This window comes from Onychomys torridus, chromosome 9 (assembly GCF_903995425.1).
Source record: "Onychomys torridus chromosome 9, mOncTor1.1, whole genome shotgun sequence".
NCBI lineage: Eukaryota > Metazoa > Chordata > Mammalia > Rodentia > Cricetidae > Onychomys > Onychomys torridus.
Genome location: NC_050451.1, coordinates 84,351,849 through 84,374,769, shown reverse-complemented (window position 1 = coordinate 84,374,769; position 22,921 = coordinate 84,351,849). Strand labels below are relative to the sequence as shown.

The following is a 22,921-nucleotide window of genomic DNA, read 5'->3' as shown; positions in this document are numbered from 1 at the left end:
TTTCCATGTTCCTCTCCTACCCATGGCTGTGCAGGCTATGGCAATATTGCCAATCATTTCAGTCTGACTTGACTTCATGAAAAATTTATTTTGTAATTTCTAATGTTTTGAGTAATTCAGGTTAATGGTGTTTATGTATCTTCCTTGGAAGGGTAATTATTTCAAATACATATAATATATTCAGATTAGAATGATCAACAGAAAAAATAGTTATATTAATAATAATTAGTGACAGTATTTCAAAAATAGTGAACATTACTATAGGTCTGCCACAAGAGTGTGATTGAACCAAAATCTGGCTATAGTAATCACCTGCTATATATGGCTTAACATTCTAAATTCACCTTCATATATATCAAAATTCAACCATACATATCATATAGCTCATATAAAACACTGATTTATAAACGGATACTTTATAAACTATGGACAGTAGTATCAGAATTTCAAAGAGAAGTGAGAATATAAAAATTAAATTTCTCATTAACAGTAAATTAATTCTATGTCCCAGTTTATTATGGCATTAAGTACTATCTAATGAAGCAAAGATAGACTTGTATACATAATCTGCTTTAAAAATCAAGTTAGAAAGTCTGTAAGGTAGAACTTTATACGGAAATCATTTGATTGGAGGAATTCAAATTCTACAACATCTCTTGTGTAAGGTAGATTTCCCTGCTGTTTGTAACATGGAGTTTCATCTGCTTGGATGCCCATTATTTTTTTCACTAAGGGAGATACTTGATTCCATTCTTGGATATAAACGATCTGTCACTCCTGTTTGCTTTCAAAGGTCTTTGCATTTGTTTGTTTGTTTGTTTACTCACCAAATGGCAAGTGAAAAATCTAAGCACCAGGGATTTCAGTACAGTTGTCCCCGCTTAAATCAATATTTAAACACTCAATGGAGATTTTTTTTCATCCTTTGAAATTGTGGTGTCTGTGATCTTAATTTCTCATTTCATTAAGATGTTCAATCCCGTCTAAGGAAGATTTTTGGTTTTAATTTAATATCTACGCAAGTTTGCTCTTCAACAACAGGCTGACAGAAGAGTCATCTACCTGCACTGTGGTGTTCCATTCCTGTGCTTTGTTGGAAGTTGCTGAGCCCTTGAATTACAAGAAGGGACACTACTATGCCCTAGCTTTGATCAAATTTACTGGGCCCTATTTTAAAGGCTCATTAAGGGAAAGATAAGACATTTTAAAGTATTTTTATGGAAAGGAATCGCAGTCCTCACCATTGTGAATCACCCCCCGTCCCCTTCCAGGCTTCTATTTGCGGGACAGTAGCCTTAGGTTGTGCTATTTATTGTCCACATTCTTCTGTACATTTAATACCACGATTGTGTAAGAGGAGTTATTCTTTCAAATACTCCGTCATCATTTCATTCCATTTTCTCTTTGTGCACCACAAGCTGGTTTTCTTCTGAAGCTCCCACCAAATACTGATTTTACCAAGCCTGTCGCTGAGAGTCAGCCCATCTTCAAATTTAACAGTGAGTCTCTGGTCCCTGGGGTTGAAGCAATGTCTGGGTAAATTAGTATCAGGATCACAACCTAAGTGCCAGGAAGATGGCATCATCACACTTTGATGACAGCATGACTACTTTTTTTTTTTTTTCTGTGTCTCACTACAGAGGAAAGGAGGCTAAAGGTTAAAGGATGTGGCTTATTAAATAATTCAAGCCATTAACCTGCAACCTGCGCACCGCGGCGGCCTATTAAGTTACCACTGCCATGATTCATGTTTGGTGTTTACTGATGCTAAAGCATTTTGCCTGTTTGCTTTACTTTTATTGCCGTACAGTAATGTAGAGAGGAAGGAGGGTGAAAAAAGGTGACAGGACTTCCGCACAGGGACAATAAGAGCGGCAGACTCACTTGCATAAAGAAGATTGAAGCCTTCCCTCCCTCCCTCCATCTCTCAGTATAGGCCCCAGTGCACATCTGCGTCACTTTCAGGGGAGGAGGAGGAGGCGCTGAGGCAGAGAGAAAAATCATACAGTGAGGACCTTGACAGATTCCCGGGCGGGCTTTTCTTTGGCTGCTCTATGTTTTTCTTGGGATATTTATTTTTCTCTTTTACAAACTGAGTATATAAAACCGCCCCTTCTTTTCATCTCAGAAAACATTTGACTTTCCTTTGGACACCTGGCAAGCTATCAGGGTATTTTCCCAGAGGAGAGGGGACAGGGGAGCAGGTGCAGAGAGCCGGCTTTTTTTTGGGGGGGGGAGGGGGAATGCACTACTTCTCTTCTCGACTTGAGGCGCTTTTTCTCCCTGCACTCATCAAGCCCCAACTCTGAGCAGAGAAGACAGGAGATCTGAATAGCGGCTCTTCCTCATCAGGGAGGTGGATCCAGCTGCCACCACCTCTGGAGCTAAGAAGAGCTCAGACTTCCCTCCCTTCCTTTAGCATTTTCAGCCTCTCTTCCCTCCGGGTGGTCACCACGGGGGTCCCTGCAAGCTCTGCGTGGATTATAAAGCCCCGGTGTCCCAGGACTTCCTCTGTGCTAGACCGGAGGTTTCCCAAAGCCCAGGTCCTGGCAAAACGACCCGGACTGAGCGGCGAGGTTCTGCAGCGCGCTCACGGTGCTGGTGTGCTCTCTAGCAAGGCGCGCAGCCCGCTTGGCCACCTTTGGCACTCTGTGTACACGGAGAGCATCCTGCCTCCTCCTGCTCCTTCTCCGAACGCCACTGGCCTCCCCAGAAAGCTCGCCAGGCTACTGGTGTGTGAGCTGCAGTCCCTTGGCTCTCCGTGCATAAAGCATGTCGGGCTCCGGGCGAAAAGACTTCGATGTGAAGCACATCCTGCGACTCCGCTGGAAACTCTTCAGCCATCCGTCCCCGGCCTCTGGTGGTAGCCCAGCCGGGGGCAGCTGCCTGCAACCGGACAGTGGAAGCAGCTTTGAGCACTGGGGACCTAGCCAGAGTCGGCTGCTCAAAAGCCAGGAAAAGGGCAGTCTGAGTGCTTTCTGGAAGAAACCTTCCTCCTCCTCAACGTCCTCATCGTCCTCTTCACCCTCTCCCTTCAATCCGCTGAATGGCACCTTGCTACCAGTTGCCACGAGGCTACAGCAAGGGGCTCCCGGGCAGGGCACCCAACAGCCCGCCAGGACTCTTTTCTACGTGGAGTCCCTAGAGGAGGAGGTGGTGACAGGCATGGACTTTCCTGGACCACAGGACAAAGGATTGTCCCTGAAAGAGCTCCAAGCGGAGCCTGCCAGCTCCATCCAGGCAACAGGTGAAGGATGTGGACACAGGTACAGTAAGTTCCCACCGGGCAGGTGTCAGAAGAGTTCCTGGTTTCCTGTCATCATCCCCACCTCGTGTTCTCTCCCACTTCACTAAGGGTAGAAAGCTACAGGGTGAAAATTTGAGCTAGATGCTAGCCTGGTTTTTATTACCCAAGTTGCCATCTCATTAAAACTTCACTCATTCATTTCTGTTGGCTCATACATATGCTCTTTTAACAACTTTTCAGAGTTACAACTATTCAATGAACATGCATACATTTGGGGGAACCTTCAAGTTGAATAGTTCTCATATTTCATAGACCATAGTGCCTTTCCATCACCGTCTGTTATTAAAATATGTCTTTCCCTTATCTGTTCTGGGTGAAGTCAGCTTTGAACACCATCAAAATGTAACTCATGTATTCAGCCCGTGACTGATTTAGCATGATTGTCTCAAATCCCCGTGGCTTTCCTCTGTGTCTGAGGAATAACAAAGTGGAAAAAAAGAACAACACTGACGTAACTCTGCCTCTCCTCCCAACTGTGTGACCCTATGCTAACTATAATCCTTGCTCTTGTACTACTTTCTGCCTTTGCCTCTCTCCATGCAAGTGTTGGAATGCAACTCTGCAGAGGACATTTGTTGTGATTTCTTTTGGCTCAGTATTAGAACTGTGCGTTCAGAATACGCAGGCAGCACTTACTTCCAGTTTATTTCAAGCATGACACTTTGCATGGAGTTCTGTTACACTGAAGATAGAGAAAATCCTTGGAACACAAGCAACTCTTGAGTTTTACAAGTTTTTAGGGTACTGAGTCATTATTATTCTAAATATAACATTTATGTCTGAGCATATGATGAGGATATGCAAGGATTTGCATTTAGATCCATATGATATCAGAATACATTACAGAAGAAATACAGTAGACATTCTCAAAAATGATAATGAATAAGCTAAAAATGTTGAACACTCTCTTAAAAACAAATTAGAAACAGAAGAATGGTTTAAGTTTCAATTTAATTAAACCAGTTTTTCATAAAATGTATTGTTTGGGAAATATATAAAATAAAATGATAAACAGAATATTATATGATATCATTATCTTTAAAAATGTCTTCAATAATATAATTCTGGACTTGAATTTAAGAGCCTTGAACATATTCTAATGATATATTAATATGATTCACACAACGCAAGATCATTGTTTACTAAAGAAAATTTGACTGTGTTCAAGTATGTCAAAAGTTTTCCACATGTGAGGCCAAAATCTAAGTTTTTCTCTTATGCAATGAAGTAAAACAGTTAACTAAATTCATAATAATCAGATACAATAAATACCATAAACTGAGAGAGCTCAACTATTCAATACATAGATGCTTAACCTATAACTTTTCCTAGATTTTTGAATAAACTCAAAACTTTAAGGAATAGAGAATTTCTGATAAACATTTACCAGTCATCTCTTATATTTTAAAGGAATGACTTTATTGTAAAATTTCCTTTTCATTTTTTGCTTATTCTTTAGTAATTTCACACATAAATGCAAATATTTATAACACACACACATATCTCATATTCTCTCTTAAAACTCCTCCCAGACACTTGTGTCTTCTTCCTTTGGAAAAATATTCAATATCCACGCAGCTCAGAAAATAGTGTACTTATGTACACATACGCCAATGCAATTTTCAGATAAACAAGAAATAGCTGACATTTCAATATAGCAATATTTTAGTGAGTGACGCAGTGTGGGAATTAGTGTTTTATAAAGTCTTCATTAAAGTTGGAATTGGCAAATTCTGAAGGACAACTGAGAGGGTAGATTATAATTAAGTTTAAAATACAAAACCAATAACCAAGAACCCAGCTAGGAATAATCTACCAGTCTTACTTTTGTAAATAAGTCATAAGTGATAAGAATTCTGAAAATAAAATAAATGCAAGTAAACCATCCCACATCCTCTTTACTGTTGGAGTTCGAGTATCAAGAAGTTTTGCACGTTGAATCTGTTGAATATAAACTCCAATTCCTTTTAAAATTTCCTACCAAATTCTTTTGGAGTGCAGATAAATGTGACATTCATCTTAGTCACTTCTGAGAGCATGCTTGTCTTTTTATGCTTTTACAGGAGATTGGTTCAATGTTCATGACTGAAAATGACACAGTAAATGTAGCAATTAGTCATTCTCAATATATGATATTTTAATATCTGATAAGAGTAGGCCCGGGAGATAAAGGACTTTCAAAGTAAAATACTCAAGAAACACTTTATTGTAATTTAGAACTTTATTCTAACTAATCTGTAATGTAGATTTAACAATGTAGGAAAGCTGCATAGTATTCATAATGTTGAATGACTACACAAACTAAGAACCACATAATGATTTTTCTTGTTTGTTTCTCTAAGATATAAAAACTTTGATATGAACTTAATATTTGTCATATTTTTCCATCAACTCTATAGTGTAAAATTTATCTCAACCATAAAGCAAAGATGAGCCTTTACTCTATTATTTCTTTACCCATATTTTTTTCCTTTCTCTTTATTAGGTCTGTCACCAAATAGAAACAATGTTTTATATGAGTGTGAATCCTCAGTTGCTTAAACTTGTTTTTAACACTTAGAAGAAAGCTACTCATAAATTTTCAAATGCTGAAACGCTCAAATTTTCAAGGACTTGAAACAGAGATGTCATGAGCAGAAAGACATAAACTAACTTACTAGCAGAATTCTGCCATCTCACCCCATACTACTATATTGAGTACATACTACCTTATCCTACTGTAAACAAAGCTCAGTCCTCGATTTTCTTGATCATATCCCTTAGAAAACGTTTACACAATAAGTTAATGATCTATAATCTTATTCACTAATTTACATATACCCACGTCCAAACTTAGTTAAAATATATAATTCCATGTGCACCAGATATATTTCCAAAATTCCATACATTATGTAAAAAGACAAAAACTAATGTATTCTCAGATTTATATTTGTATCATAATATAAATGTAAATATATATATTAGCTTATGATCCTAGTAGAAAAACTCTATTCCATATTTTACTGGCTTGCTCTTTTGACTTCAAGATACTCAGAGTACAATCTTCTGATGCCATGTTTTCAGTGACCATCCATAGACAAGGATTCTGCATTTCTATCTCTAAGCCTAAACCTTCATTGTCTTGTCTCATTCATTCACCTTTTCATCTGTCCTCTAGGTGAATGGAACAAGAAAAATTTAAATGTAATGTATACAAAATTTCATTACGCTCCCTTCTATGTTATTCAATTGTTTTCTATCTCAGGAGAACAGCTCTCCATGCATTAGCATGTGCAAGTAAACACTCAAGGATCATATTTATCACCATCAACATTCTTACTGTTTTCATTATTTCTCGAACATCAAGTGATGTTCCTGTTTCTGTCCATATTTTTCTATCTCCAATGTTTGTTCCTCTTCTAAGTTAATACCTTCTTCCAACTCAATGGTCTTCTCTGTTATCTCACTCTAAATCTTCAGTTTTCATCATTTAATCAACTCATTCATAACACTGAAATCAATGAAAATGGTAAAAATTAAAGGATGATCATTTTTCCAATGTTCCTTGCTCTATTATTTTCACCTCTAAGAATTCTAATGAATCATAACTATTAATTCAAAAAGTTATTGATTGTTATCTATATCATAAAATGCTCACTGATTAAAGTGTTCATAAAAAGGGAAAACAACACAATTCTTACTTCAAAGAGGAAAAGAGATTGTTTATTCTGGAGTCAAATATGAGTGATTGTGTTTTTGGAACAAAAATTTATGTTACACCAAATTCCATGCTCCAATATGGAAGCAGTTTCATGCAAATTTTATAGTAACTGACAAAGAAAGTAATGAGTCAAAGTGCCTTTAAAATTCATTGGTGGAAACATTAAGTAGATAGGAAGAGGACTGAGAAATCTCAGTTATAGCTATCAGATGTTATCTGATGACTCTTAGCCTTTAGTTTGGTGGAAGCCAGGGGTTAGTAAAGTTAATAAATTTCAAAGTCTCTTATCTGTTAGAGGATGTTTGGTTGGATGGAATGAGAAAAGAATGGCAATATGTAGAGGGCTCCAGATAGCCCAGGATAAAGCACAATTAGGCTCTGGACCTGCAGCAGTTAAAGCTATTCACAACATTGCAGTTTTAATCTCTCTTCAGCCTTTGCAGATATAGCTTCTTCTAGGAATTCTGATTCTTAGAAGTATCTGTAGCTTGAGTTTTCTCCAGTCCTGCCTGGCCCACAGTCAGGACAAATCTCTCTCACCCACCAGTCCTATAGCTACTCAGACCCAACCAAGTAAACACACAGAGACTTATATTGCTTACAAATTGTACAGCCATGGCAGGCTTCTTGTTATCTAGTTCTTCTATCTTAAATTAACCCATTTCTATTAATCTATAAGTTGCCACATGGCTCATGGCTTACTGGTATCTTAACATCTGCTTCTCATGGCAGCAGCTGCCAGCGTCTCCCTGCCTCAGCCTTCCACTTCACAGAATTCTCCTCTTTGTCCCACCTATACTTCCTGCCTGGCTACTGGCCAATCAGCTTTATTTATTAATCAATCATCCACAGCAGTATCTACCGTAGGTATCCAGACATGAATGATTTACCTACCATACATCTGCTTTCTGGACAGCACTTCTGACCTTGCCACTGACAAATGACTATCACACTCAGTGTCTTAATGTATAAGTGACCAGTGCACTGGCCTCACAAGCTAACTGTTTCTCATCTGGTAGTTCTGCATTCTCAGACAGCCTTCCCCACATTTAGTTTTCCTCTTTGAAGAGATATTTTTATTGAGACACTTCTGTCTGTCTTTTTCAGAGATATCCTTCACCTCTCAACAAATAATATCCTCTGTTTTGTGTTTTAGAGTAACTATATTTTACCTTCTCATCAATTCATATTGAAGATTATAATGTAAGTTAACATCTGTGTTGATTTTATTATGTGTTTCTATCTGAAATTTCTAAGTGGAAACAGTGTGTATATTTAAAACATCACTTTGCTCCTGCTTTAGAGTATGTCCATAAAAATGTAGAATAATGAATATTGTTCATGATCATCTTGCTCAATAATAACAATATGGCTATTGAAAGAGCAGTTGTTGAAATTTGGTGTTGTATAAATTTAAAATTTTAAAGCCCTATGATCTTGGTGCAACATTTTTATCTCTTTGGTATTAGAAAACACAGAATTAGTTGCTGATATATGGTGAAGTATGTTTTAATTTTCATTGATTAACAGTATAACCTAAAGTGGAAAAAATACTGATTTTAGATGGTAAAGATTTTACATAAAATATTCTTCCAAAGATTGAAATATTTTAAATATAGTCTTTCTGAATTTTATATATGTATACATTTTGATCATATCAACCCCCAATTTCCTTCCTGTAATTTCTTCTTTTGGATCTTTCCAAACCCTGATCATCTCAATTTCATGGCTTCTTTATTTTGTTATATCATCCTACTATTTCAAATTAGAGCTTCCCAAATATGCACATAGCTGTTTGTAGCCAGAAGTTTCTCAAGTCCTTCCTGGTCCATGGTTGCGACTAATCTCTCCTTCCTGTATCCTGCAGCTGCTTGGTCCCAAGTAAATACATAGAGGCTTATATTACTTACAGACTGTATGGTCTATAGGCCAGGCTTCCTGCTAGCTAACTCTTATAACTTAACTCAACTTACATCTATCAAACTAAGTGTTGCCATGTGGCCATGGTGTTACCAGTCTGTGGGTACCTTGTAGCTCCTTAGGCAGTTTGCTGGCATCTCCCTGACCCTGCCCTTCTTTCTGTGTTTCTGCTTGTATTTCCCACCTAGCTGTAAGCTTTCTTGCTATAGGCCAAAACAATTATATTTATCAACCAATCAGAACAACACATATTCATAGCATACAGAAAGACATCCCATAATGGAGCATGAACAACCTACCATTGGCAACAAACCCAAAGAAAAATGACTATCACCCCCTTGCTTCCAGTACAGGTTAATATAATCTCCTGTAGAGATGGGGCCTCCTGAGACATCCTTCATCTTGCTGGAGTTTTGACTTGTTTAACCGTTTTCAGGTCTTGTGCTGGTAACCAAAGCTGCTATAGGTTTATGAGTACAACAGAAAAACTATCATGTTAAAAGACAGTTATTCACAGCATTCCTCACAATCTTCCAGTTCCTAAATTCTTTTCTAACTCCTTTCTGAGATTTTCTTTGAGCCCCAGGAAGGAAGCTTGAAACTGATGCTTTATTTAGGGATGACTACTCACAGTCACCTATTCCCAGCAATTTCCTGAGTTTTGAGTCTCTGTATTAACTACTACCCACTACAAAAAGAAACTTCTCTGATAATTGCTGATGGAGGTCTAGACTTATGCATCAGTGTGAACATAAATATTTAAAGGGCTCTTTGGCAATATAAACATTTAGCAAAATAATAGTAGTAGGTGTCCCTTGAATATGACCTCCTAAACCACAGAAGTTTGATAAGGTTACTAAACAGGAATTGTTTCCTGTGGAGCAAACTTCAGGTCAATTCAGAAAGATGTTGCTATTCCCATAACATTTGTACCACTATTGTACCAGTAGACACATTTTATCTGGACAATCAGAATTGTAGCATGCATGGTCCATTCTGAACTGGATAAAAGCATTAATGTCTTTTTCCCCTTTAGCCTACATGGTACTTTTGAACACTATGAAAGCTAGTCAACCAAAAGAGTAGTTCCTTCTCCTCCATCAAGAAGAATAATTCCTGGCTAATTAAAAATAATTGATTTCCCTATGTTCTGTAGCTAGAGTATGTGGTAACTGCATAAATATTTAATTGGGCTTACAGTTTCAGAGAATTAGAGTCATGATGGTGGACTGAAGATTTGCTAGAAGGAACTTTTATGGGAAACCCACTAGAGATATTCAGTAAGACACAGTTTATAGCTAATTGAAAGTATTTCCTGCAGGAACTACACTCAGGCATTTGAACCTACATGTAGCACTGAGTGTCAAGGGCACAGAGTTTTGAAAGGTAGAAACTATATCTTGACTTCTCAATCTGCAGCTAAAGGTGGAAGGGTGATTCTTTGCTTAAGCAAACAATTTGACAGAAGTGAAGATAAGCAGTTAGTTAGCTGGAGGGGATTCTGCTCAAGGAGGCAGTTTAATAGAAACTAAAATAAGTCAACTAGGGAATCTTGATCTTCAGTTCTTAGAATAGGTTTGGGTGATTTTCTGTGGTATTCCCATCAAGGAGACCAAATTCTAGTTAAACATGAAAATTGTTTCAGCAAGAGTACAAGATGGAGGAACCTCTACATTGTCTCACCCAGTCATATTCCTCACTAGTTCTATGGACATGACTCAAAATTGACTCATCCTGTTCTAGGAGGCACAGTTAGTCCTAAGGACTAATAGCTTAACTAAGTTTATTTTTCTGTTTGATGTAGTCAAACAATGTAGTTGAGGATGCAGGGTTACACCATTAGCTTGGTCTGGATAAGAATCAATACTCCAGCTAATGCTGACAATAAGGTGGTCAGGCATGAGGGGACAAATAAACCGAGATTGATACCAAGTATTTGATCTAGGTCTTGTTTTTCCTTTTTCTGAAGTTTTATATAACAATGAGAATGTTTTCCCTAGTTCCCACTGATCACTTTGGAAAGAAATAGCAAATTTCTTATAAGGTCATACAAAGTACACCTTATTTCATAAAAAGAAAGTCTTACCTATTTCTTTCTGTAGAACAGCCTCTGTGACAGAGTGAAGTTGACTTTCCATACTGGAAACAGAATTATCCAAATTACCTAGGCCTAAGTCTATCTTAGGATAGGAAACTGAGTTCTCTAAAGTTTTGGTGTCCCAGCAATCAAGCCTGAGGTGTCTGTGTCAGATGAACTGCCTATTTCTTCCCCTACTAGGATCAATACCAGAATTGGGGCATTTTGGCATTTCTTAACATAGAATCAAAGCCAATAGGAGTTCTCAACACTTCTCCATTCTAGTGATAAACCTTATTGATAATACAGGTAGTGTGACTTTGAAGTGAGTCAGAAGATCCATATTTTGACAAATGGTTAGTACAAGCAATACATGAAATTTGAGGACATGATGGAGGTACCTCATTTTTGTCAAGACAACTCACCTTTGTCATGACCTGCATAAAACTGTAATTACTGAAGTAATTTTTCTAGTCAATATTCCCTACAACCTGATTTATTGACCTGCTCCTTTTGGAAAATCCATATTGTTCCAACCCTGGAAGGACATCAGAGAGCAGTTCACCAAAAAGAAACAGTTTGCTGTCCCAGTTTTTACTCTGAATTTCCATGTCTACTTTGGGGGCTGATGGGAATTGTGTACCCTGGGTTAGTAAACTCGTCAGTCTATCTTTAAGGGGTCCAAAGTCCAAGTGACAGTCCATCTGACATCACTCTCAGTGGCTTTTCCCCCACAAGGGATGACACCAACTACTTTGACAGCAGTTTGGGTGGTGAAGATGACTGATTAGCATTCCATCCAGGCAGAGGTCATCTTCACACAAGCCATGTATCCTGGGCCGAACTGGATGGGCCCAGAGGTGGAAAATAGCAGGACTCCCTTCACAGTCTGGCTAATGGCCTGGGCAGCTTCCTGGAAAGCCTGAAAGCACTTGAGAAGCGGGGAGTGATTAAATATTTCCAGGGTGAGGGTAGGGGTGAGAGGTAGTCTGTGAAATATAATTTCAAAAGACCTTGCTTGTTAAAAAGTATTTTGGACTCTTACCAGGGTATAGGGGAGGAGATTGACTCATTTTTTTTTTGGCAATTTCTGGGACCAATTGATGGTAGTCTCTGTTAGAGTCCCATTTACCCTTTCTAACTAGCCCAAGCTCTGTGGCCTATACACACAATAATCTCTAATTATTATTTAATAACTTTTATCAGATTTTGAGACATTTTTGTCATGAAGACCAGCAGGCAATGTCAGACCCCAAAGCTAGGGCAGTCAACATCTAAGAATTATTTCCTAAAGATGTTTCTCAGTAAATATTGCAGCAATCTCTCTTCTTGTGGGGTAGCCTCCACCTATCACGAGAAGGTGTCTACAGACATGAGCAAATATTTATAGCCCAAATAAATAGTCCAGACTGTAGTAAAGTCCAGCTCCCAATGTTTCCCATGCCCATATACCCAAACCAAGACCTCTTGTGGAGTCTTCCTTCCTGCTTTGGGGCTTCCATAAGCACAGATACAGATCTAAAAGTGGTTTCTTTAATCAGGCTTTCCACATTTGGAACATAATACCTGGATCTGTGTTCAGCGGTTTCTTTGGCTTCTAGGAGGCTGGCTTGGTGAAGATTCATCACCTGTCATCTTTCCACAATGTCCATCTTCTTTGTTTATCCTATTTGTCCAGTTCTTGTTTCACCCGGTCAGTATCACTCCTGGAAGAATTCTGAGCTGTAATGTAAGCTCAGCTACCAAGACTTGGAGTGGTCCCATTTGTTCTTGGGCACCTCATAAGCAGCCAAATTAGCCACTCTGTTGACTCTGGCTTCTGATGAGTCCCCTCCCCCTACTCTTTTTTTCCAATGGATGGTGACCATTATCTTGAGTAACTAGATAGCTTCTAATAGGCATAAGATTTCTTCTCTTATTTTTTTTTTTAATTTCTGTTTTTGATGGGGTTAACAATTCTCTTTCCCTGAATAGTACCCTAGGGCCATAGGCCATGGTTAAAGCAAATAAACTATCAATTGTAGCAGGAATCTTAAAGAGTCTTATTAATAAAATCAAACCTGAGCCAGGTATTAGGGTGAATGCTGGAGGATCAGAGAAGCAGAACAAGCCATAGCTACCTCACCTTGCCAATTCCTCAGCTGGTCTTATTTCCTCAGACTGAAAGCTTCTGAGTCCTCATCCAGAATGAATCTCAGCAGAACTGTGTTGCTCAAAGCCTAAAAGCTTAACCAGCCAAATGCTTGTAGTTTCTGGTCTTCATGCCTTATATATCTTTCTCTTTCTGCCGTCACTCCCTGGGAGTAAAGGCTTGCTTTCTGGAATTAAAGGCATGAGTCTCCATGTTTGGCTGTATCCTTGAACAGATGGATTTCTGCCTCTGGAATGCTACGATTAAAGGTGTGTGCTACCACTGCCTATCATCTATGTTTAATATTGTGGCTATTCTATCTCTGAACCCAGATAAATTTATTAGGGTGCACAATATTTTGCGGAACACAATACCACCACAATCAATGTATATGGTAATAGCCTTGTCTTTCCCCCAGCATAGTGCTTAGGTCAAAGCCAAAAGCAAAGCTCACTGAGCTAAGGTTTTCCTGCTTAAAAATTGTTTCAGATAGTCTTATATCAGGTCACTTCTGATACCCTTGCATACCTGATCCTGTCTTTGAAGAAACTGCCCACATATCTGAACAGTCTCTTGTCTTGTGTCCCTGATAGGAAGTCAGTCAGATCAGTCCTGATAGACTGCATCAGGTCATTAATCCCAAAACAGTCATGCAGGGGACCCATAGGATTTTTGTGTAGCAGGAGACTGGCAGGGTTGAGAGCTGATGTCTTATAGAACTGGATGTAGCATTGACTCAGAAGCAGAGGCTGGTATTATATCACCAGGACATTAGATAGCCATGTCTCAGGTGCCCACACTAGAGAGGACTTCAACAGAGTGTGAGGATATCAGAACTAGTTGATGAACTAAAGTTAATTCATCAGCTCCCTTTACCAGTCCAAAAGTGGCAGCTATGGCTCTTATACATTCTGACTACCAAATCAGCAACCAGGTCAGGTCTCTTGTACTGATATTCCACCAGTCCTTTCCAGGATCCAAGGACTTGTATGAGGCTGCCTAGGCAATACCTTTGGCCTCATCCACATACAAGTGGGAGGACCAGCGCTGAGGCAGATATCACAGTCTTTTTCAAGGCTTTGAAATCTCTCTGCTCAGTCTCACTCTATTCCAAAGATTTCAAAACCACAGTGAGGCTTGGCTATATTAACAAATCATATCCATCTACCCCCAGGAACTCTTATACTTGCTATTTTTTTTTTTGATGTAGTTGGAGTGGAATTTATAGGATGACTGAAATATCATTGTGGGAAAATGTTTGTTTTCCTTCTTCTAGGTTGTAGCCAAGGTATATAATGTATGGGATACACAGCTGAGACAATGTCCACCAGAGCTTGTAGGGCCTTTAAGATGCCTTCTGTTGCTTGTGCACAATCCTTTCAGTTATTGGAACTATGAGGAGGGCATCTACACACTAGAGTAGAGTACATTTTGCAGATTCTTTTGTCAAAATACTAACAGATCTGCATTAAGTCCTCACAAAATGATGCTGTTGGGTCCCCAGTTCACTTCTTGTAGTCTACTTCCACTATTTCCTCTCTTGTTTGTTTTCCCAAGGCAGTCAATCATGGCATGAGAGAGTTTCCCTGTTTTTCATCAGCTGAATCTCTGAATCTTAGCTGTTGTGAACTTCCTGAGCAATTTCCAAAAGTTGAGACCTTTTCATTCCACCAAATACCTCTAATTTCTCATGATTTCTATTTCTACCCAGGGCTGACTACATGGCAAAACAGTGTTATGGCTTCTCTGCTTTGAGAGGCTTCTGGGACTATGGGGATGAATACCTAATATTTTCCAGAGCCTTTTCAGAAATCCAGTGAGTGATTCATTAGTTCCTTAAATAAGCAGGTTTTCCTTAGGTTAGCTGGTAAGTTTCCTGGATGCCACTTTTAATCCTCAAAATAATCTCTGAAGAGGAAAAAAAAAAAGCATCCCATGCTCTCTTATCTTCATCAATATTAGGATCCTAAGTGGGTCACATAGCTTTGAAGGTCCATTCTAACTGGGCCTCTGCATAAGTTGGTTTCCAACTGCCTGGCCCCAAAATAAAGTTTCTAATTGTCAGAAGAATTCAATCTCACTCTTGGACATAAACAGGGTGTCTAGGGAATACAGGCAATGATCCCAAGTTGCCTGATGTGGTGATGTGTTGTGTCCCCAAATATATTGTACACCCTAATATAGCTTATCTAAGAATCAGAGGAAAAATCCAGCCATGATATTAAACATCAATGTCAGGCAATGGTAGCACACACCTTCTATCCTAGCATTCTGGAGGCAGAGATACATTCAGCTCTCTGTGAATTCAAGGCAACACTGGGAACAGAGCCAGGTGTGGTGGCACATGCCTTAAATTCCAACACTAGTTAACCAAAAATGTCTGGAGGTCTGTACAGACAGACAGGAAATGACAGAGCTGGGCAGGAAGAGGATGTGAGATGACAGGGACTGGGAGGCATATTAGCATGGGTATACAGGAAACAGGTCTCTTTGAAAGCTGAAGAACTGGTGAGGTGAGGTTGGCTGTGGCTTTTCCTATTCCTCTGATCTCTCAGTTTTTCACCCTAATACCTGGTTCTGGGTTTTTAATAAGACCATTTAGCAATTCGTTTTACAGACTGATGCATATAAAAAAAAACAATGCCTAACATTTGATAAGAGCCTGAAGCTTCTCTGCAAAAGGATGGTTTTGAGTCTTCCAATTATCTAAGTCCCTGGTAGAAGAGGACATTAACCTTCAAAAGGGATGGAGTGGATCGTTCACTTTTTTCCAGTGTAGCTGCAGGAATTACTCCCTTCTCTTTCCCTGAACCTTTTGAGCAGCCCAGAAAAGGAAAAGCAGACTTGCTGCTCAGGAAATTATTTCTCCTTCCTGTGTGCACTCAGGGCCTTGGGAAAATGAGTGGAAGTGACTTAATAAGTTGGAAGTGAACATTGCTGACAAAAGGAGGGGGTGGGTGTTGGTTAATGTGGCACTGCTTGTGGCTGGCCGTCCCCACTGTGGCCATGCCAACAGAGGAGTGCTGGTGGGTGGAAGAATCAGGAGCCATGGTTACCTTTCTAGAGCTTTATTGCGAGAGAAGGAGGATATATATCGAGAGAGAGAGAGAGAGAGAGAGAGAGAGAGAGAGAGGACCAGAGAAACAAAGAGACCATGTGGAGGGAAGAGAGAAGAAAGAGAAAAGGGAGACACAGAGAGGGCCCACCTGCTTTTTAGGCTGGGCCGCCATCCCAGGATGATGACATAACTAAGGACAGAATCCTTACAGCGGGGTCAGGTCAGTCTCCTGTGTCAGACAGAGGGAGCATATAGAGAATTCTCAGTTTTTCTGGGTATTCTTTGAGCCAGTAAGATTTGGGTTCCCAAGAAAAGGGTACAAGTTTCAAGTCAGGTGCTAATCTCTGTATTGTTTTCTCTAGCTGATGAATTCTTCCCTGTGTCTAAAGCTAATGGTCCAGAAGACCTGGACTCAGTTTCTGGGCATCAAGCTGGGACCTCCAAAATGTTACATGGAGTCATTTTTAACTTAAGTGTAGCATGGAGTTTTCACCCATGATGTTCCATTTTCTATATGCTCTATTTTATTGGTGAGGCTTTCCAACTAGGTTTTTATTTGAGGTTTCATTTCCAACATAATTTTAGGTTTGTTTTTGTTCAGAAACTTCATCTCTTAACCAAATATTATTTTTGTATCTTGAATTGTCTTCCTTATGCCATTGAGGTCTTTTGTTGTTACTATTGTTCCTTATTAGCATATTCATGTCTTCTTAGACCTGGTTAAATATAGTTATTATTATTGTTTTATTCTTTGTCTATAAGATTTTTCAGCTCATTCTCATTGTGAGGCATGACTATGCGATTAGTGGTTTACAGAGGAGATATGTGTCTTGAACTTCAGTTTTGTTTTTGTTTTATTCTGAAACTTATATATATATGGATTTTAGAGAGGTTTCTCTTTCTTTTAAAAAATCACGTCACTTTTTTTTCTTTACTTTATTTGAGATATTTACAATGATCAAGAAAGAAAGAAATTGTAATAAAGTTGAGGTGTTCTTTTGCTCTGTGGGACTTGTATTTAGAAATTAAGGGTTTACCCCTTATTTTCCTCTCAGAGTCAGTTACAGTCTTCAATAACAGTCTCTATCTAAAAGTAAACACATCCCTGGCTGGTCTTTGTCTCCTAGGCTGTCTAATGTAGTTCTCTGTGTGTGGCATACCCTATCCTGGCTTACTTCTATATTTAATTTTGCTTCCATAGTCTCTTCTGTCTCCAGCAATCCACATGCCAGCCAGACTTATACATCTTAAGTTCTAGTCTCCACCAACCCCCCACTCAGTCCCAGCATCTCTCTTGAGTTGTGGAAATCTCTGAGACTGTGTGCCTTACCTCATGTCAGCTCTGACCTCTTCCTCATGTCCACAGTTTCTGCTGAACTTTGTGTAATGTTTGAGCCTGTCTCTTATGTCAGGTTAGTTCTGGCCTTAGACTATATCTTAGTCTATATCTTCTACTGTAAGTTCTGAAAATCAGAACTCATTATTCTTAAGAGTCACTAACAGAGAACAAATGACATTTAACTGTCACAAAGGTTACTTGGGTTTGACAGTACATATTCACAAGAAAAAGAATCAACTTAGCTATAGTCATGAGAAGAATCAACACATAATAGAAAGGCCTACTGTTCATTTTCAGAATGTAGTATTATGGGAAACTGAGGTTTAAAATCCATTTTGTTCATCCCCTTGAATATTAAACATATATATGAACAGTGATGTTCAAATTATTGTTGGATAGCACTAGATAGTTTACCGTTATTAAAACTGAAAAAAATTAATAGTTTATTTGGTGGAAAACTGCTTTTATATATTTTACAATGAAGTTATCAATATTAAATCTGTACTACCCAGAAGCTCCTAGATTCTGGAACACTATTTCTATAGTACATTTGCTTCAGGCAAAATGTATAAAATAAGCATATGACACTGAACTTAGGCTTACAGGTATATGAATATCCATTTTTTTCTGTCAGAAGTTTGAGAATATAAAAACAAGATAAAGAAATTACAACTATTTACTTACCCAAATTCCAAAATTATCAAATTTTCACCTCTTAATTTGTATTTACCAGTTTAAAAACTAAATGAACGTCTCTACAGCACAACATTAAGCTGTTTAGAAAGAAAAAAAAAGTAATCTTCTCATCAAAATCAAGAATAAGTTAATATTGAGTATCACATTGATCATATGTTTCTATTTGTTTACTTTGTCATGTTCCAAAATATAATTTGTGGATATGTGGATATATCATTCTAACATCAATTCCCATGTAAAAACTTCACTTTTTTGACCAAGACATCCATTAGAATTTTCAGAACACTGAAATATATGTTTAAAGAAAATGCAGATTCCAAACAAGAAAATGTGCATCCTATCTAATGTCTTGGGGTGGCAGCTCACCTGTTACACTAGTGACATTTTTATATGAGCTAAAATAGTTTTATCTTTTTATTTGTAGGAACAAACAATCTGGAAATTAAAGACCTATTAATAATACATTATTTTCATTTAATATACTGTTTTTTTTAATTGTTCAAGATAAAAAAAAAAATGTACCACCAAGAGAGATTCAGTAGAATTAAGGACAGTTTTAAAGATCGCTTCATATATATATATATTCCCTTTTTTGTTTTATTAAAAACTGTATTTCTTTTCATTTTACATACCAATCACAACTCTCCCTTCATCCCCTCCCCATACTCCTCTATCTCCCCCACTCCCCACCCCCCATCCACTCCTGAAAGAGGGGAGTCAACAAATTCTGGCATGTCAAGTTGAGGAAGGACCAAGCCTCTTCCCCCTGCATGGAGGCTGAGCATACAAGGTATCCCCCCACAGGAATGGACTCCACAAAGCCAGTTCATGCACTAGGGATAAATCCTGGTCCCCCTGACAGGAACCCCACAATCTGCCCAAGCCATACATCCATAATCACATTCAGAAGGCCTAATTTGGTCCTATACAGGTTTGCCAACTGTCAATCCAGAGTCCATGAGCTCTCACCAGCTCCAGTCAGCTGTGTCTGTGGTTTTTCCCATCATGATCCTGATGCCCTTTCTCATCAAATCTCTCTCTCTTCCCTCTCTTTGACTGGCCTGGACTTCTGGACCTTGGTTCAGTGATTAACTATGAATCTTCTTCCATTAGTTAATAGATAAATGACAAGTAGAGTAGTCCCCCACCTGATTACATGGGAAGGGTATTGGTGAAATTATTAAGGCCACTCCACATAGTTAAAAGGGAGGTTTATTTTGTGGGGTAACTTACAAATGAAGGGGTAGGTTGCAGGGTCTGGCAAAGGTATAGCACAGTCCGGCGGTGTTCTCTGGAGAACTCTGCTCGGTCTACCTCCAGCGTCCAGGGTCCAGGAACCAAGAGAGCGACCTCCTCTCGATCCTCAGTCTTCCCCTTCCTCCTCCACCCAACCTTGTGGGCATGACCATTACTGAAGCCTCAATGGGGGTTGGAACTTCCATGCCAATGGTGGGATGGCTACCCACTACAGAAGGGCAGTTCAGGCACCCTTTCCACTATTGCTTGGATTCTTAGCTGGGGTCATTCTTGTAGATTCCTGGGAATTTTCCTAGCACCAGATTTTCCCCTAACCCCATCAGTCTATCAAGATATCTCTTTCCTTACTCTCCCTCTCAACCCTGCCCCCAACTGGATCATCCCTTTCCCATTCCTCATGTTCTCATCCTCCTTTTCCTCCCCCATGCCCCAGTTTACTAAGAAGATCTTGTTTATTTGCCCTTCCTAGGGGAATCCATATGCACATCCCTCTTAGGGAACATCCTTCTTGTTACCTACCTTCTCTGAGGTTATGGATTGTAGCCTGGTTATTATGTCTAATATCCACTATAGCTGGAAGTTTTCCTGTGTCTTGCTCAGGCCCTGTGGTCAGGGCGAATCTCTCCCACTTGTGTCCCCTATGTAAACACACAGAGGTTTAATATTATTTATAACACCTCGGCCATTAGCTCAGTCTTATTACTGACTAGCTCTTACACTTAAATTAACCCATAATTCTTATCTATGTTTAGCCATGTGGCTTGGTACCTTTTCCCAGTTCTGCCTTTACATCTTGCTTCTTCTTTGTCTGGCTGGGGACTCCTGACTCAGCCTTCCTCTTCCCAGAATTCTCCTTGTCTGCTTATCCAACCTATACTTCTTGCCTGGCTACTGGCCAACTGATGTTTTATTTATCAACTAATCAGAGCAAAACATTCACAACATACAGAACAACGTCAATCTACTTATGAGTGCATACATATTGTGTTTGTCTTTCTGGGTCTGGGTTACCTCACTCAGGATGTTTTTTTTATAGTTCCATCCATTTGGCTCCAAATTCCATAATGTCATTGTTTTTTACTGCTGACTAATAATTCATTGTGTAAATGTACCCAATTTTCTTTATCCATTCCCAACTTGAGAGTTATCTAGGTTGTTTCCAGGGTCTGGTTATTACGAGTAATGCTGCTATGAACTGAGCAAATGTCCTTGTGGTTTGATTGTGTATCCTTTGAGTATATACCCAAGAATAGTATTGCTAAGTCTTGAGGTAGACTGATTCCCAATTTTCTGAGAAGTGGACATACTGATTCCAAAGTGGCTGTACAAGTTTGCACTCCCACCTACAGTGGAGGACTGGTCCCCTTACTCCACATCCTCTTCAACATAAGCTGCCATCAGTGTTTTTGATCTTAGCTATTCTGACAGGTGTAAGATGGTATCTCAGAGTTGTTTTGATTTACATTTCCCTGGATGTCGAGTAATTCCTTAAATGTCTTTCTGTTATTTGAGATTCTTCTGTTAGGAATTCTCTGTTTAAATCTATACCCATTTTTAAATTGGATTATTTGGTATTGTGATGTCTAGCTTCTTGAGTTCTTTATATATTTTGGAGATCATCCCTCTGTCAGATATGGGGTTGGAAAAGATCTTTTCCCATTCTGTAGGATGCTGTATTGTCTTATTTACCATGTCTTTTGCCTTATAGAAGCTTTTAAGTTTCACGAGGTCCTATTTGTTAGTTGTTGTTCTCAGTGTCTGTGCTACTGGTATTATATTTAAAAAATGGTCTCCTGTGACAATATGTTCAAAGCTACTTCCCACATTCTCTTCTATCAAGTTCAGTGTAACTGAATTTATGTTGAGGTAACTGAATTTATGTTGAGGTCTTTGATCCACTTGGATTTGAGATTTGTGCATGATGATAGATGTGGATCTCTTTGCATTTTTCTACATGTTGATGTCCAGTTATGCCATAACCATTTGTTTCAGATGCATTCTATTTTCCAATGTACAATTTTGGCTTCTTTGTCAAAAATCAGATGTCCATAGGAGTGTGGATTAATGTTGGGGTCTTAAATTTTGATTCCATTGATCCACGTGTCGGTTTTTATGCCAATGCCAAGCTGTTTTTATTGTTATAGTTCTATAGTAGAGCTTGAAGTCAGCGATGGTGATGCCTCCAGAAGTTACTTCATTGTAAAAGGATTTTTTTGGGCTATCCTGGGTGTTTTTGTTTTTCCACATGAAGTTGAGTATTGTTGTTTTGAGGTCTGTGAAGAACTATGTTGGGAGTTTGATGGGGATTGCAATGAATTTGTTGATTGCCTTTGTTAAGATTGCCATTTTAAACTATATTGATCCTACCTATCCAAGAACATGGGAGATCTTTCCATTTTCTGTTATCTTCTTCAATTTCTTTCTTTAAAGACTTAAAATTCTTGTCATACAAGTCTTTCACTTGTTTGGTTAGAGTTCCCACAAGATATTTTATATTATTTGTGGCTATTGTGATATTCCCCTGATTTCTTTTTCAGCCCATTTATCAATTATTTATAGGAGGGCTACTGATTTGAATTAATCTTTTTTTCCTGCCGCATTACTGAAGTGTTTTTTTTTTGTTGTTGTTTGTTTTGTTTTTTGTTTTGTTTTTTTTTTTTTTATCAGCTATAGGAGTTCCATGGTAGAATTTTGGGATAATTTATGTATACTATCATATCATCTGCAAATAGGAAATAGGATATGTTTGACTTCTTTCTTTCCAGTGTGTAATTCCTTGATCTCCTTTTGTTGTCTTACTGCTCTAACTAGAACTTTGAGTACTATATTGAATAGACATGGAGATATTGAATAGCCTTGTATTGTTCCTGATTTTAGTGGAATTGCTTTGTGTTTCTCACTATTTTGTTTGATGTTGACTAGTTGTACATTGCCTTTATTATGTTTAGGTATGTTCCTAGTATTCCTGATCCCTCCAAGACCTTTATCATGAGAGGGTGTTGAATTTTGTCAAAGGCTTTCTCAGCATCTAATGAGACGATCCTGTGTTTTTTGTTTTTGTTTTTGTTTTTTCTTTTTTTCTGTTTGTTTATATGGTCAGTTACATTTAAAGATTTTCATATGTTGAACCACCTTCATTTCTGGGATGAAGCCTACTTGATCATGGTGACTGTATACTCATAAAAAGAGTTTGGCAATGTTCCTTCTGTTTCTGTTGTGTGGAACAGTTTGAGGAGTATTGGCAATAGTTCTTCTTTGAAATTCTTGTAGAATTCTGTGCTGAGACCATCCAGCCCTAGTCCTTTTTTTCTTCTTTTTTTTTGAGTCTTTTAATGACTGTTTCTATTTCTATAGAGGTTATAGGTCGATTTAAATTGTTTATATAGTCTTGATTTAATTTTGATAAGTGGTAACTATCCAGAAAATTGTCCATTTA

At 38.5% G+C, this 22,921-nt stretch overlaps 1 protein-coding gene across 1 annotated transcript in view; it reads left to right on the top strand.

Annotated features, from left to right (window-relative positions):
- The first annotated feature begins 1,671 nt into the window (after positions 1 to 1,671).
- The window catches only part of Klhl1 (kelch like family member 1), a 351,846-nt gene continuing 330,596 nt past the window's right edge, over positions 1,672 to 22,921 (top strand). Inside the window, exon 1 of the mRNA XM_036199577.1 lies at positions 1,672 to 3,266. Within this exon, the coding sequence (XP_036055470.1) occupies positions 2,773 to 3,266 (494 nt within the window). The 5' untranslated portion in view covers positions 1,672 to 2,772. The remainder of the gene's footprint in view (positions 3,267 to 22,921) is intronic.